This window comes from Panthera onca, chromosome B3 (assembly GCF_046562875.1).
Source record: "Panthera onca isolate mPanOnc1 chromosome B3, mPanOnc1 haplotype 2, whole genome shotgun sequence".
NCBI lineage: Eukaryota > Metazoa > Chordata > Mammalia > Carnivora > Felidae > Panthera > Panthera onca.
The window spans coordinates 106901372-106918803 of record NC_138344.1 but is presented as its reverse complement, the minus strand read 5'-3'; the positions used below and the strand labels follow the sequence as shown (position 1 = coordinate 106918803).

Here is a 17432-nt window from a genome sequence, read left to right as displayed (position 1 = left end):
ATTTTTACAAGACTTGATAAAAGATACATCACTTCTTTGGCTGCTACACTTTGATTTGCTGCCTAAGTGCAAAATGTATATTAAAAATACAATTAATAATATTTGGTCAAGCTTTGTTTTCCTTTCTTAGGCAAAATGGTAAAGCACTTAAACTGTTTGGCATTAATTTATGGCTTTATAGGACAAAACTGACCACTCAGTACAATTTGTTTTATTTCAGATACAACTGGATATTAATTTTCTTTAACATATTTTAACGAAGAGTTTAATCTTCAAATGAGTTCAGAAGAATAAACAATGATTAATATAAATAGCTAAATACTATTTGTTGTAGTCAGAAAAGCCAATTAATATTACAAATGAGCTCTCATCTGGTTCACCCATAGATAATATAAATGTTTTTAAACATTAAGGTTAAAATATTCAAACAGCTTTCCCCCTTGGCAATGGGTGGCATATTACCCTAAACAACACACCAGTAATCATCCATAAAGAACCAAAAGCTATACTTAAAAATAACTCTTAAGTTATCTTTGTGATTCAGTTTGTTTCCAGTTTGCATACAAACACATAGTGAAGTTTAGAACACCATCCTGTCTGAAAAAGTACTAGAATCCCAGCCTTCGATTCCGGCTCCTAATTTTATGACACGACCAATGTGTCTTTCCACCCTCCCAAACGACTAAGACTTAGTTACTTAAATCTGTAGATTTTCTGTATGAATATTTAATGACACTAATTAGTAACAAATGGGGGCAAAAATCTGTTTTTATTTTTTAAGTCTGTTCATAGGCTCAAGTCAGAATGATGTAATCAGGAATGGCAGCCATATCTATTCATTTGGGGAAAAAATTAGAATTACTTGTGAAATGAAGATGAAACAGAAGACCCTAAAGTTATACTGCTGGGATTTGAAGCAATAAAATTGAAAGAACTAATGCGTAACTGAGAAACAAATTTGGAAATCTCATTTTAAAAGTTCAGAGGCACCTGGCTGGCTCAGTCAGTAAAGCATGTGACTCTTGATCTCAGGGTTTTAAGTTGGAACCCCATGTTGGGTGTAGAGATTATTTAAAAAAAATAAAATCATAAAAAAAAAGTTCAAAGCTATCACCATAAAAAAGACAACAAATATATAAAATGAAGTTTCTCCTATTCACGCATTAGACAGTGATTAAGTGGAATTATTTAAGAAAGTCAAGTCACAAATTTTATAAATTATCTTTCTAAGATCCTACCCTTAGGATCCTACCCACCAACTGAGAGTTTAATTCCTAGGACATATAATTCAAAGAATACATCAGGCACAATATTATGTGAACATCCCTAGCCAAAATATCTTCCCTGACAGCCTCAACTCTACATATTTCAATACATAATAATTAAGTTCTCATTTCTTACTCATTATTTTATGCCAATTTTTAATCCTTTATCTTTCTCTAGGTTTATTAAATAAATTTTGTCTTCTCAGTCACATCTCAAAGGATCTATTTCTAAAACTGTCAATCACATTTATAATGTTTTCCTTGGACCTTCTCCAAATTCAGTGTATCTGACTTCATTTGTTGTGCTGGACTTTCTTGAAGTAGAGCAGATCAGGAAAGGAAAAGGTCATTGTGCTGGCTCCTGTCCTTTATGTTACCCAGTCCAAATAATCAGCCCACTATTACAAGCAATTAACTCAATCCTAGCTCTCTTCAAATCAGAAAGACACTTGAAGTAGAATTTATAAATTTTGGTTTTTTTAATAGTCTCATTAATTAAATAATGAGGTATAATACAAAGAGAATGAGTTCAGGTGTCATCTTTTATATGTGATCTAACTTCTCTGAGACAGAGTCAGTTTTCACATCTGCAAAAATAAGATTATCATCTATTTCATGGAAATATAAAAACAAAATACGACAACTTTTATTAAAAAGAACTATCGTAAGTCACAAAGTCTTAAGCAATGTTGGCATCCTTACCAGCACGTGTTCAATGAAACCAACCCCTGGGATATAGGTGCTCAATAAATGTTACTTTTCATCCCGCATGTTAGGATTGGTTTTTCCAAAGAGTATAAAAACACTCAACTACATCAACACTGGATTTCCATCTACATTATATGTCAATCACCCCATTCAGTAATATTAATAAATCCACATAAAAACTGTCCTTAAAATGTTCACCTTGCCTTTGAACCAGAAGCTGAATTGTTATAATAAACAACAATAATAGGTATTCTATCACACACTTAAGTTATATGAATCTCAACAAGCTAATGCTTACATCATATCAAAAAAAAAAATCAATTCCAGGTGGATAATAAAAAAGTAAAACAATAAAGACATCAAAAGACACCTTCAAGAGAGTGAAAACAAACAAGCCACAGTAAAAAAAAACTCTGGTCTTTTCTTAAACTCTTCGTGGGGTTTTTGCAGGGCAGGGGGGACAGGTAAAAGGAAACACTTTTACTTCTCAGCAAGTTGGAACAGAAGTATGAAGGCATGCAACAGATCGCAAATGCTACTACTGAAATCACACAACCAAGAATCCCTATCCCTTGAGAGACAGCGTGTATGTGTATAGATACACACACACACACACACGCACACACACACGCATACTTTTTTTTTAAGATTTTATTTTTAGGTAATCTCTACATCCAACATGGGACTTGAATTCACAAGAGATGAAGAGTCACATGCTCCACCACCTGAGCCAACCAGTTGATCAATCTAGCAAATAATTTAATCTCAGCTCCTACGACACATATGATTAATAAAAGGCTTAGATCTAGAACATAAAAAGAATTCCTACACATGAGCAACAGTCTTGAGCAGGCATTTCAGAAAACAGGATAGCCAATGCTCAATGTCATTAGTGAGCAACAAAGTAAAATGCAGATTAGAATCACAAAACACAAGGTACCTGGCTGGCTCAGTCAGTAGAACATATAACTCTTGATCTCAGGGTCGTGAGTTCAAGCCCCACATTGAGCATGGAGCTTACAAAAAAAAAGAATCATAATATACTACTAAATACCCACCAGACTGGTAAAACTGGAAAAGACAAAAACCTCCCAAATGTTGACAAGAATATGGAATAACAAGAATACTGCTGATAGAAATACAACTGGTAAAAACCACTTTGGAAAATGATTTAGTTGTATCTTCTAAAGTGAATATACATATTCACTATGACCTAATAACTCTACTCCTAGATAAATAGCCACCAAACCAATGTGTACATGTATGCCAAGAAACATAAATAAAAACATTGGCATAATTCATAATACCAAAAAGTCTAAGGAATCCAAACATCCAGCAACAACAGAATGGATAAATAGTATATTCCTCCAATGGAACATTACCTAGCAATGAAAATGAAAAAAGTTACAGCTATATGCAAAAACATGGATGAATCTCACAAATATAACAATGAACAGACACAATATTAATGAAGTTAAGACATACATGCTTAGATGTAAAAGCTATTTATAAAACCAAGAAAGGGACTGCCATAAAAGAAGAGTGAGTGACTTCTTTGAGGAAAAAGAATAGGGTACCGGCCAAATCTAAGGGGTCATGAGGTGGACTTCAAGAACATTGACAATATCTTTTTTTTTCTTTTACCCCTATGATGGCTACACAGATGTTAACTTTGTGATAATTCACTGAGCTACATAGTTTGGCTCTGTGCACTTTTGTGTATTTACATTACATTTCACAAAACAAAAAAATTGTAAAACAGGGAAGAAGAAAGAAAATAAATAATAAGGCCACAACCTTATCTGAAAAAATACCTAAAGTGTTGAAGTAAATGCTAAGGGCAAATGAAACACTGATAACAAACACATGAAAAGATGCTCAACATCACTAGTCAAATTAAAGCCATAATGAAAAATCGTTACACACTTGTTCAGAATGCCTAAAATATTTTTAAAACTCAAAATACCGAGCACTGGCAAGGATACAGAGCAATTAGAACACTCATACAAGGTTGGCGGGAATGCCAACGGGCACAGTCACTTTGAAAAACAGTTTGACAGTTTATTACAAAACTAAACATACCCATACCCCATATGTCACCAATTTCATTCTTAGTATTTACCCAATAGAAATGAAAACCTATGTACACACACAACTGTATGCACACAACTGTATACACACAACTTACGTTTGTAGCAACTTCATTCGTAATCATTAAAAAACAAAAACAAAACCCAAATGTCCTTCAACTGATGAATAAAGAAACTGGTATATCCATAAAATGATATATCATTCAACAAAAAGGAACAACAACAACATGCATGATCTCAAACACGTGTTGCTAAGTTAACAAAACTTGACCTAAAGGCCTCCTATATGTATGATTCCATTTATATGCCATTCTGGAAAATCCAAAACAACAGAGACAGAGATAGGGGGTTTAGGGGTACAGGGTTGACTATGAAATCGTAGCAGAAGGGAATTTTGAGGAGTGATGCAACTGCTCTATATTATGATTATAGAGGTAGATACACAGTGTGCATTTGTCAAGACCCTGTATACCACAAAGAATGACCTTTACTATACACGAATTAAAAAATAAATTTTAGGGGCACCTAGGTGGCTCAGTCAGTTAAGCAGCCGACTTCAGCTCAGGTCATGATCTCACCGTTCATGAATTCAAGCCCTGAATCGGGCTCTTTGCTGACAGCTCAGAGCCTGCAGCCTGCTTCAGATTCTGTGTCTCCCTCTCTCTCTGCCCCTCCCCCACTCACGCTCTGTCTCTTTCTTTCAAAAATAAATAAACATTTTAAAAAGATTTTTTAATTGTTTAAAACAGTAAGTTTTAGGTGCCTGGGGTGGCTCTGTCAGTTAAGCATCCCACCTCCTGATTTCGGCTCAGGTCATTATCTCACAGTTCATGAGTTCAAGCCCTGTATTAGGTTCTCTCTCTCCCACTTGCTCTCTCTCTTCTCTCTCTCAAAATAAATAAGCATTTTATAAATAAATAAACAAACAAACAAACAAATAAATTTTAAAGAGCTTTAAAACACTGTGATCATAGCGGGCACCTGGCTCAGTCATTTAAGTGTCCAACTTTGGCTCAGGTCATGATCTCGCAGTTCCTGAGTTGGAGCCCCCCACAGCACTCTGTGCTGACAGGTCAGAGCCTGGAGACTGCTTCGGATTCTGCATCTCCCTCTCTCTCTGCCTCTCTCTCTCAAAAATAAACATTTATTTTTTTTGTTTGTTTGTTTATTTATTTATGTATTTATTTATTTTGAGAGAGAGTGAAAGAGATAGCAAGCAGGGGAGGGGCAGAGAGAGGGAGAGACAGAGAGAATCCCAGGCAGGCTCTGTGCTGTCAGTGTAGAGCCCGATGTGGGGCTCAAACTCACGAACTGTGAGATCATGACCTGAGCTGAAACCAAGAGTCAGATGCTTAAATGACTGAACCACCCAGGTGCCCCTCAAAAATAAACATGTAAAAAATTAAAAATAAAAAAAAAAAACCACTATGATCACAGCACCACCACAGATTTACAAAGCATAAAAATGCCAAAAATATCATAAAATTCCCTCAAATTCAAGAATCCTAAAATATGTATTACCTAATTACACAATGTAAATAAATTATAATGCAACTCACTTAGATATTTAACTATAATAAACACTACTGATAACATTAAAGTTGCACTTAGTGAACATTTTATACATACGTTTTAATCTTCCAAACAATCATATAAAGTAAAATTTATTTCAGCTTTACCAATGAGGAAACAAACTCAGAAAGAGTAAAGATATCTCTTACCCATGCACACACACGTAGTAAGTGGTAAAGCTGAAGTTTAATCCCATTGCATCTGAGTCTTTCCATGCCCATTTTCTTTTCTCTATATTGTTTCTTAAAAGCTTTTGTAATTCCTTAATGAGTAATGTTTTTCTTTACATTATTTGAAAATGTGTTATTTCCTAAATTTATAAATTTAAAATGAATTATGAATATTTTATATTGTCCAAGTACCCACATACTCATGATCATATAAAATGAAGTTAAAATATGCAGCCTCTGCCCTCAAGATGTTTATAATCTAATTGGTGGCACACATATGACAAACAAGGTAGGCAATTTTAAAAATCAAAAATCAGCTGAATGGGCAGTTGGGGAGGAAAACATTGCTGTGAGTGCCTCATAATAATAAAATAATTCTAATTGCTTCCTCCTGTCTCTTGCATTACCACTGTCATTCATTGCACTTATATATAAGCATGTGTGTATATACAGACACACATAAACAAACATACTCAAATATAATATTGCTATTAGACTTATCTGTTAGAATAAGAACAAAAATGTAAGTTTTTATTCTGTCTTAACTTATTTCTTCTCTTATGCTCTTCCTTTCCTTTTTTACATCTTAGCTTCTGACCTATTTCATTTTCCTTGGCTCTAAAAGAACTTCTTTTAACACTTCTTTCAAGGAAGGTCTACTGACAAACAATTCCTTTTTTTTGTTTGTTTGTCTGATAACCTTTATTTCTCCTTCACTTTTTTTTAAATGTTTATTTTGAAAGAGAGAGAGCGCACACAAGCACTAGCAGGGGAGGGGCTGATAGAGAATCCCAAGCAGGTTCCACGCTGTCAGTGCAGAGCCTAATACAGGGTTCGATCTCACAAACCACAAGATCATGACCTGAGCTGAAACCAGGAGTTGGATGCTCAACCGACTGAGCCACCTGGGCGTCTGACTCAGTTTTAAAAGATAATTTTGCAAGGTGCATTACTCTAGGTTGGTGGGTTTTTTCACTCATCATCTTATATTACACACCATTCTCTTCTTGTTTGTGTGGTTTCTGAGGAGAAGCCAGATATAATACTTGTCTTTGCTCCTCTATAGGTAAGGTATTTTTCCCCCTCCGGCTGCTTCAGGATTTTTTATCTTCAATTTCCTGTAATTTGAAAATGATGTGCCTAGGCATAGTTTTTTTGAGCATTTATCCTACTTAGTGTTCTCTGAGCTTTCTGGATCTTAGGTTTTGTTTCTGATGTTAATTTGGGGGAAATTCTCACTTGTTACCATTTCAAATATTTCTTCTGTGCCTTTTTCTCATTCTTCTCTTTCTGGTATTTCCATTATGCAAGCGGTACAACTTTTTTCTTCTTTTTTCTTTTGAGAGAGAGCCAGAGAGAGAGCACAAGCAGGGGATGGGCAGAGAGAGAGAGAGAGAGAGAGAGAGAGAGAGAGGATCACAAGCAAGCTCTGCACTGTCAGTGCAGATCCTGACATGGGGTTCAAACTCACAAACTGTGAGATCATGACCTGAGCAGAAATCAAGAGTCGGACGCTTAACCAACTGAGCCACCCAGGCGCCCCTGTGGTATACTTTTGTAGTCATCCCATAGTCCTTCGATATTGTTCTGGTTTTTTGTCTGTTTCCAGTCTTCTTCTCTTTGGTTTTCAGTTTTCAAGGAGTCTATTGGTGTATCTTCTCGCTCAAAGATTCTTTCATCAGGGGTATCTAATCTATTAATGAGCCCATCAAAGGTATGCCTCATTTCTGTTAGTGTTTTTTTGTCTAGCATTTCTTTTTGGTTCTTTCTCAGAATTTCCATCCCCCTCCTCGCCACTGCCCATCTGATCTTGTATGTTGTCTACTTTATCCATTAGCATCCTTAGCATATTAATCACAATTGTTTTAAATTCCCAGTCTGATCATTCCAACATCCCTGCCATATCTGAGCCTGGTTCTGAGGCTGGCTCTGTCTCTTCCAACTCTGTTTTCTGCCTTTTAGTATGTTTTATCATTTTTTTTTCTTGATAGCTAAGGCATGATGGACTGGGAAAAAGGAACTACTATAAATAGGACTTAAGCAATGTGGTGGTGAGGTGTGGGGGTTGGTAGCACATTTTATAGTTCTATGATTAGGTCTCAGCCTTTTAGACAGCCTGTGCTTCTAAACTATGAACTTCACATGTGCTTCTCAGTCCCTCCCTCCTCCTCTTAGGTGGGGCAAGATGGTTAGAGTGGGCTGAAGTTATGTTATTTCCCTCCTCCCACACAGAAGGCCTGAGCAGCTGGAATTGAGTATTTCCCTTCCCCTGCATCAGGTAGGTTCTGATAAACTCCAGCAGTTTAGGCTCTGATGAAATAGTTTCTCCTGAGGGTAGGCCTTATTAAGAACAGAATGCACTGGTATATTTCAAAACTGTTCCATTTCCCTTTCCTCTGCCAGAAACAAGAGGGGATTTTTCTCTAATATTCACTAGAGAATCTCGTAGAGGTGCAAGAGGTAACACACAAAAAAGTGTGGGGGCCCTCAATGACTGGTTCCTCCATGGAGTTTTAAACTCTCAGAGTTGTCCACACTGAGCCTCCAACAATTTATCAATTACAATCAGATTTCCCTATAGGAGTACTGGTTCCTGGTGAGGTAACTGCCCTGGTAAGTTGTGATACACTGTATTCTCTGTCGATCTCTCTAATTTTGAGAGCAGCGGTTTGCCTTTTGATCTCTCTTCATTTATGGATCTAAGAAAAGTTGTTGATTTTTCACTGTGCTCAGCTTTTGACTTGTTATTATGAGTTGGCAACATCCAAGCTTCTTACATGCCATATGAGAAACCAGAACTCTGTATTTTCTTTTAAGAATGTTTTCCTACACTACAAGCTTAAAATTTATGTAGAAAAAGAAAAAAATATACAAACCCAGTATCATGTACAACAAAACTGTGTCATGTACTTTGAGAATTATTTATTACTTTCCATTTTCCTTACACTACACATATTCATGTTTCTAGATGTCTAGCCTAGATCAAATACTGTTCTTAAACATCTGAACCTTCCAGTTTATCTGTAAAAATCAATATAAAATTATAAACAGCAATCCTTGAAATATATCTTTCAAACAAGCCATTAAAATACAGCTTACCATTTTGATGCCTGTGGAAAATGTCACTGGTTTTATAGGTTTAGGTTTCTCAAGTTGCATTTCCAACTGGGTAGATCTATCTTTATGCTGAGCCAAAAGTAGAGCAACAGGGAGATCTGAACTCTCCTGTAAGAAAAGTTAAAGTGCAACATGAAAGTTAAAAAGGAAAAACTAATGAGCAACAAGTCTTTCATTTTAAATTATGCCCTTTCATAAGCACTTGATGTCAACCTAAATATTCACTTTATGGAGAACACTTCACAAAAAATTTTAACATTCCATAATAAGAAAAGGCTGTTTGAGATTCATAAATCAAAATAACCTGCAAAAAAGTATTTTTATAAAATCCACATTAAAGACAATAGGGTCTTATTTCATCTAGCAAAGCCAACCATATTTATTAAAATAAAAAAAAATTAAAAGCTAATCACAAAAAGAGTAATACAAAGTACTATAACGTAGATCAGATGTTTATCTAAGACACATTCTTCTACCAGTGAATTCAGACCAGTTTGAAATTGTTTCCCATTAGATTTCACCTGAGGCCGTTTGGAAATGATCCTTGTTCTGTTTTGCACAATAGAACGATTGTTAAGTACAACCAAAAATATATTCTCTCCTTTACTGAACTTATTTTTAGAAATTAAGTCTAAATTTTTTTAATTGACAAAATGATAGCAAATATTTATTTTAATACCTTATATTGACACTAAAAGAGGGCTACTATTTACATAAATCTGCATATATACATATGAATGACACAAGCAATGATACTAATTCTTATATGCAGATGCATTTATCCTGTTTAACATGAAGTTCTCTTACATGTTCTTCCACATGCTGTGGAACTAAGGTCTAAACTAAACATATCCAGACTTTTTCCTTCCCGAGTTTTCAGTTAAATAAGAACACAGAAACACATGCAGAAGGAAGGAGATAATATACACACAGTACTTTATATCTGTAAACAAAAATGAAGATTACAAACACATTTCTATCTATACCTATAGATATTGAGTCTATACCAAGTCTATCTATGAAAACAGACATATTTTTCAAATGGCCTAGAGATTTTTAAAATAATAACAACCCAGAACTTAATCCTGGAAAGACTATATTGTTAAACATTCCCTAGTATGAAAGTAAACATACAGCAGAATCTAATTTTCTTTCCAAATCTAACAACTTTATACAATTTTTTAGGCACAAATGTAGTTAACATATTTGAAGGAACTTTTGGGGCGCCTGGGTGGCTCAGTCGGTTGAGCGCCGACTTCGGCTCAGGTCACGATCTCGCGGTCCGTGAGTTCGAGCCCCGCATCGGGCCCCTGTGCTGACAGCTCAGAGCCTGGAGCCTGTTTCAATTCTGTGTCTCCCTCTCTCTGACCCTACCCCATTCATGCTCTGTCTCTCTCTGTCTCAAAAATAAATAAACGTTAAAAAAAAAAAAATTTAAAGGAACTTTTTGTCTATAGTACAGAAGTAATTCAAATAAAAAGCAAATTATTTCAACAGAATTGTCCTAGCATAAATCTGTACCTCAAGACTTGGTAACAGAAGTGCTTTGCAAGAGCAATGTTACAAAGATTAAAATTTTTTAAATGGAGGAACACAAATTTTATTTATAAAATATAGCCTTGGGGCCTTTAGCAATAATAAAGGAAAATAGGGGCACTTGGGTGGCTCACTCAGTTAAGTGTCCGACTTAGGCTCTGGTCATGATCTCCCGGTTTCTGAGTTCGAGTCCCGCATCAGGCTCTGTGCTGACAGCTCAGAGCCTGGAACCTGCTTCAGATTCTGTGTCTCTCTCTCTCTCTGCCCCTCCCCTGCTCATACTCTGTCTCTCTCAAAAATAAATAAATTTAAAAAAACATTAGAGGGGCGTATGGGTGACTCAGTCAGTTAAGCATCTGACTTCGGCTCAGACAGACAGTTCATGGGTTCAAGTCCTGCATCAGACTCGGTGCTGTCAGCACAGAGCCCGCTTTGGATCCTCTGTCTACCTCTCTCTCTGCCCCTCCCCCACTTATTCCCTCTGTCAAAAATAAACATTTAAAAAATTGTTTTAGGGGCGCCTGGGTGGCGCAGTCGGTTAAGCGTCCGACTTCAGCCAGGTCACGATCTCACGGTCCGTGAGTTCGAGCCCCGCGTCGGGCTCTGGGCTGATGGCTCGGAGCCTGGAGCCTGTTTCCGATTCTGTGTCTCCCTCTCTCTCTGTCCCTCCCCCGTTCATGCTCTGTCTCTCTCTGTCCCAAAAATAAAAAAATAAACGTTGAAAAAAAAATTGTTTTAATTTAAAAAATAATAATAAAGGAGAATGAATGAAATATATACTATTGAGAATATACTTGAACACCTTTCATACTCTGCAATAAAGCATCAGTTATGCATTAGCAACAGTATTGCTGTGAATTCCTGCAGCTATTCTAGATGTTCATTAAGAATTTTATAATTAAACGTAAAATTAAGAGAGAATTTAAATGGACTGTGGACCAAAACATCTTTTAAAACCCATTACTGCCTTTTCATATGTAAAAATTAACAGAAGAAAACTAAATTTCTTGGCATTCCTCCTCAATCTATACTCTAAGTGAATTCAAATACTCTTCCATACCTGGTATTTACTCTAAGTGAAAGTCCTTATGTAAAAGCAAGACAATGGGCTCACTTCAAAAAAGTTGCTAATCAATACTTGGGCCTGTTTTAATCCTGGTTTCACTTTCACATAAAAGGCCTTGAACATTAAAATGCCTTGGTAAAACAGCTGAAATTCAATAAAAAATAAACATTCTAGGAATCTAAAACCAATTTTGACATTAAGGCATACAATTTACTTCAAATCTGCTTCATTCCATTTTAGCACTCAAAACTTTGAAGCCTGAAAATCTTTGTGAAAGTTAAGTTAGAATTAAACAGGAGCTCAGGCAGTTAATTGTCCAACTTTTGGTTTCACCTCAGGTCATGATCTCAAGGTTCGTGAGTTTGAGCCCCACATCGGGCTCTGCACTGATGGTGCAGAGTCTGCTTGGGATTGCTCTCTCCCTCTCTCTCTCTGCCCCTCCCCTGCATGCGCACTCTCTCTCTCTCTCTCTCTCTCAAAAAGTAAATACACATTAAAAAAAAAAAAAAAGAATTAAGCAGGAGCTCTAACAACAATAAAAATCAATCAATGGAGTAAAAAAAAAAACTATGGGAATATACATGCTCTCAAGAATACATAAAATGCAGATTCAGCCTTAGCAAGTTATTTCATTTTTCTTAGCTTTTCAGTTTATCTTGAAAGGTTCTCTAAACCTCATTAATTGCCTGAAGGTATACTGTGTAATATTTAAAGAAATTTTAATAAGACTGCCTGTAATACTCATTAAAAGCTTTATAATGACCACTTTTTAAAGATTATTTTAACTGACTTTAAGCAAGCCATCTGGCAAACAATATTTCTAATAAAAATCAGCTACTGCATTTTGACAGTATTAGCCCTTAACAAAATTTAAGACATAAACTGAAGAAAATTTTCAAACAGGAATATAAAAAGATTTAATAAGTTAGGACCTGTTTAAAAATCTTTTTCCAAACTGTTAAAAAAAACTGAATTTACAGTTAGGATTAAATAAATGGACTTTTTAGGCAACATTATGGTAAATGCTAAGTCATAAACATTAAGACCATAACATTAAAATCTGTCACATACAGTATAATGTAATGCTTTTTAAAGGTTAAAGAGTGACCATTAGCACAAGAATCAAACCCAAAAACAGGAGAAAAAAAATTCTTAATAAGTAGTGCTTGTTGCCTAAATTAGATCCAGAGAACAATTCTAAGATTTAAGCTTCTAGACATATTTACAAATGCCAATATTATCTTTTTCATAGAATCTAACACACGAATATACATAGAAAAAGAAACAAAGTGTGTTTTTTACTTATTAAGGATTCAGGAAGACAAAAAGAAATTTAATAAATTCTTTCTATTAGTCAATAAGAACTAAACATACATTAACATTTCAACAGAAACAATGAATGATCATTTAAAAATTAAAGTAACAGAGAATTTTTAAAAATAAAATTAGGAAACCGAAAATTCAAAATGTACTAATATTTAAAAACAATCTGTTGTAATTAATTGGTCTAATGAATACAGTAAATTTCTAACGATTATTTAACCACCATGTTACATGCTCTAAACAGTGAAGAAAGTATGTGCAATAATGACTTGCAGGTGAAGAAAACAGGAAGTTGCAGGGAGTTTGGGGGGAGGTCTCACAAAAACCAATATTAACTCCAGCTTATACACAATGTACAACATTGGCAGTTTTACATCTTGCTTCATGCCCCACTGAATTAAAGGGGAGCGTCATGCCAATAGCACTCAATGAGGCAGCAAAACATTACTTTGAGGACTAAAAAAATACGCAAAGAATAATTGCTATGCAGAGCCAGCTAACCTCAAAATTAAATCTAAAATCTCTTTATACTAGATGCAATATTTTTTAAATATTAAAGTACATTTTCATTTCATGTCTAAGTTCTATTTTGAATTAATTCAATTAATTGTATAAAGGAGAAGCATTACCAAGGAAAAGTATGTCCCTCTTTGTATAAAATGATGGGGGAAAGAACCTTTCAATAAAATAATTAGAACATCAGTATTTACTAATTCATTCTTTAAAGTTTTCAATTTTCACAAAATTCATGTCAACAAAAAAAGGTAAAATACATGTGTCATTTCAACTGTTAAAGGCACAACTGACAATGGTTTCAAGAAAAATTAGTGGAAATCACTAAGAAAAATATATTCTATTTTATATGCTGTCTTTATTTTTAGAACCAAATTTACATTCCACTTACACAAAGTAGATAGGGTTTATGAAACACATTTTCTATCTAAGCCTCATTAATGCCCTTACTCTTACTTTTCCTTACTTTCTCACCTACTTCTAATTTAATTATCTTGTTTTCTCTTTTTATTCCTGGTCAGCTGACGTTTGGCCAAAAGAATGGTAGAAAAATATACACATACACATTTACCTAATCATAGAGTTACAAATACCACATCAACTAGATTGACGAATTAAAGTATGTTACCACTACATAGAAATTAATTATGTGGACAAAAAAGGAAAGGGAAGAATGCAAAAGACTTTCCTGGAAAGGACCATTTCTACTGTGATTTTATATTATCACCCTAGGTTATAAGCATCAAATAATATACCATCAAATCTGTGAAACATTTCCGAAGCCTTAGTTATTATTACTGCTATTATCTAACAATGATGACTACTTGAGGAGCTAATTATTGGAAAACACAATTTGCAAAACACTGCCATTTCTTTCAAATACATTCTTTCTCATGCAAAAATATGAAACATGGTTCTCACAGAGTAAATAGAATCACTATAAATTTCACATGAAGCCAAAACACTTGAAAATAGGCTAGTTATAAGAAAGCCAGTGTTAATCAGGAGAAAACTGCCTTAAAAACAAAGCATTTTCATCAGTAAGCTTAAAAACATAAATAACCTATTAATAGTACACTGCCTTACATCAGTTACATTGCTCTTTCATCTAAAAATAAAACGGATATTGACAAAATGGGTTTTTTTTAATAAAGGAACAGAAGTTGAATACACCAGCACTGAATATGCCAGTAAAAATGCCATTTAAATGCCATTATCCAGCATAATAAAAAGGAAAAATAAACTCTGAATACTAAGGATTTGTTCAAGACATTTAGCATTATTACATACCAGTTCATCTAAAAAAGCTTGCTTGTTCTTCCTTTTTAGAATCTGCTGCAGTTGTTCTTCTTTTTGAATAAACAGTCTTCTTTGTTCATTTTCCTGTCTTTCTACCTCTAAAGCTTCTTCCAATTCCTCCTGTTCCCGAGTCTAAAACAGAAATTTTTATATATAGCATGGAATAAATTTAGTAACCAAAATCAATCCTTTACTGCACTCCGACACTTTCTGGATACATAAAACATACTAGTCACTTAAGAGTTTAATAGAGCAGCAATTCTACTCTGCAGGAACTAGAGTTCATTTTATTATTTCACATGGACATGTTACTATGAAAGAGAATGACACCTATCATTTAACTAACACCTAAACAAGTACACTTCACTCAGTTGCAGAGCTGTAGGAAATGTGTTTAATAAAGAATTTATTTATTGATCATTATTACAGATAGTTTTGAGTAATTCATTTTAGAGGATTTAACAAGAAAAACAAAAACAAAACCCAATAAAAACAACAGAGACAATCTACATACAGAACTACCAACTGAAACACTCCATTGAAAGGACTGACTTATTTAATAGAAACAATTTCCAGAACATTCTAGGTAATGAAAAGTTATCAATGTCCTAAGCTTCTTTTCCCTAAGCTGAAATAAGTCTTTATGATGCTAGAGTTCCAAACATCATCATGTTGCAAAAAACTGAAATTATTTTCTAACATAAGCATATAAATTTCAAGTCTTCTTTGTGCACTGAAAAATTCAAAATTCAAAGCTAATATGTAAACAGAATGAACTATAGTTCTACTCATTCTCCTTTTATGGAGTGCCTCGGAAATATTAAATAATTCCAGGCTCTGAAATTTATTCCAACTTAAAGTCATGCTTAAAAGCAATACTATACATAGTCTTTGTTCTTTCATTCTTATGAATGAAAAATACAGTAAAATCTAAATGGCTTTATTTTAAAGCTCTTTCTTTTTTTTTTTTACTTTGACAGAACATTGAGAATTTATGGCACCTTGAGGTAAATGCAGAACGGAGGAAGAGAGCATAATAGGTTTGAGCATTGTAAATATATGAATAGCAGACACCTCAGAGAAAAATATATTTAAAATAATATTTAAAACCCTTCGGACTTCAAGCTGTATTACAAAGCTGAAATCATCAAGACAGTATGGTACAGGCCCAAAAGCAGACACTCAGATCAATGGAATAGAATAGAGAACCCAGAAATGGACCAACAAATGTATGGCCAACTAATCTTTGACAAAGCAGGAAAGAATATCCAATGGAATAAAGACGGTCTCTTCAGCAAGTGGTGCTGGGAAAACTGGACAGAGAGATGCAGAAAAATCAACCTGGACAACTTTCTTACACCATACACAAAAATAAACTCAAAATGGATGAAAGACCTAAATATAAGACAGGAAGCCATCAAAATCCTTGAGGAGAAAGCAGGCAAGAACCTCTTTAACCTTGGCCGCAGGAACTTCTTACTTAACATGTCTCCAGAGGCAAGGGAAACAAAAGCAAAAATGAACTATTGGGACCTCATCAAAATAAAAAGCTTCTGCAAAGCGAAGGCAACAATCAGCAAAACTAAAAGGCAACTAACGGAATGGGAGAAAACATTTGCAAATGACATATCAGATAAAGCGTTAGGATCCAAAATCTATAAAGAACTTATCAAACTCAACACCCAAAAAACAAATAATCCAGTGAAGAAATGGGCAAAAGACATGAATAGACACTTCTCCAAAGAAGACATCCAGATGGCCAACCGACACATGAAAAAATGCTCAACGTCACTCATCATCAGGGAAATACAAATCAAAACCACAATGAGATACCACCTCACACTTGTCAGAATGGCTAACATTAGCAACTCAGGCAACAACAGATGTTGGCGAGGATGAGGAGAAAGAGGATCTCTTTTGCACTGCTGGTGGGAATGCAAACTGGTTCAGCCACTCTGGAAAACAGAATGGAGGTTCCTCAAAAAATGAAAAATAGAACTACCCTATGACCCAGCAGTTGCACTACTAGGTATTTATTCAAGGGATACAGATGTGCTGTTTCGAAGGGGCACATGCACCCCAATGTTTATAGCAGCACTATCAACAATAGCCAAAGTATAAAAAGAGCCCAAATGTCCAGCAATGGATGAATGGATAAAGAAGATGTGGTATATGGATACAATGGAGTATTACTCGGTAATCAGAAAGAACAAAACTTGCCATTTGCAACTATGTGGATGGAACTAGAGTGTATTATGATAAGTGAAATTAGTCAGTCAGAGAAACACAAATATCATATGACTTCACTCATAAGAGAATTTTAAGTTACAAAACAGATGAACACACGGGAAGGGAAGTAAAAATAATATAAAAACAGGGAGGGAGACAAAAACATAAAGAGAGGGGCGCCTGGGTGGCTCAGTCGGTTAAGCGTCCGACTTCAACTCAGGTCACGATCTCGCGGTCCGTGAGTTCAAGCCCGGCGTCAGGCTCTGGGCTTATGGCTCAGAGCCTGGAGCCTGCTTCTGATTCTGTGTCTCCCTCTCTCTCTGCCCCTCCCCCGTTCATGCTCTGTCTCTCTCTGTCTCAAAAATAAATAAACGTTAAAAAAAAATAAAAAAAAAAAACAAACAAAAACAAAAAACAAAAACATAAAGAGACTCTTAAATATGGTGAACAAACAGAGGGTTAATGGAGGGGTTGTGGGAAGGAGGATGGGCTAAATTGGTAAGGGGCATTAAAGAATCTACTCCTGAAATCATTGTTGCACTAT

The 17432-nt window shown here is 35.1% G+C and overlaps 1 protein-coding gene across 1 annotated transcript in view; it reads right to left on the bottom strand.

Moving 5' to 3' along the window:
• The window catches only part of MNAT1 (MNAT1 component of CDK activating kinase), a 218820-nt gene that overhangs the window by 118772 nt on the left and 82616 nt on the right, over positions 1-17432 (bottom strand). The window contains exons 5-6 of the mRNA XM_078448176.1: positions 14651-14791; positions 8905-9030 (exon numbers count right to left, since the gene is read on the bottom strand). Of these exons, the coding sequence (XP_078304302.1) occupies positions 8905-9030; positions 14651-14791 (267 nt within the window). The remainder of the gene's footprint in view (positions 1-8904; positions 9031-14650; positions 14792-17432) is intronic.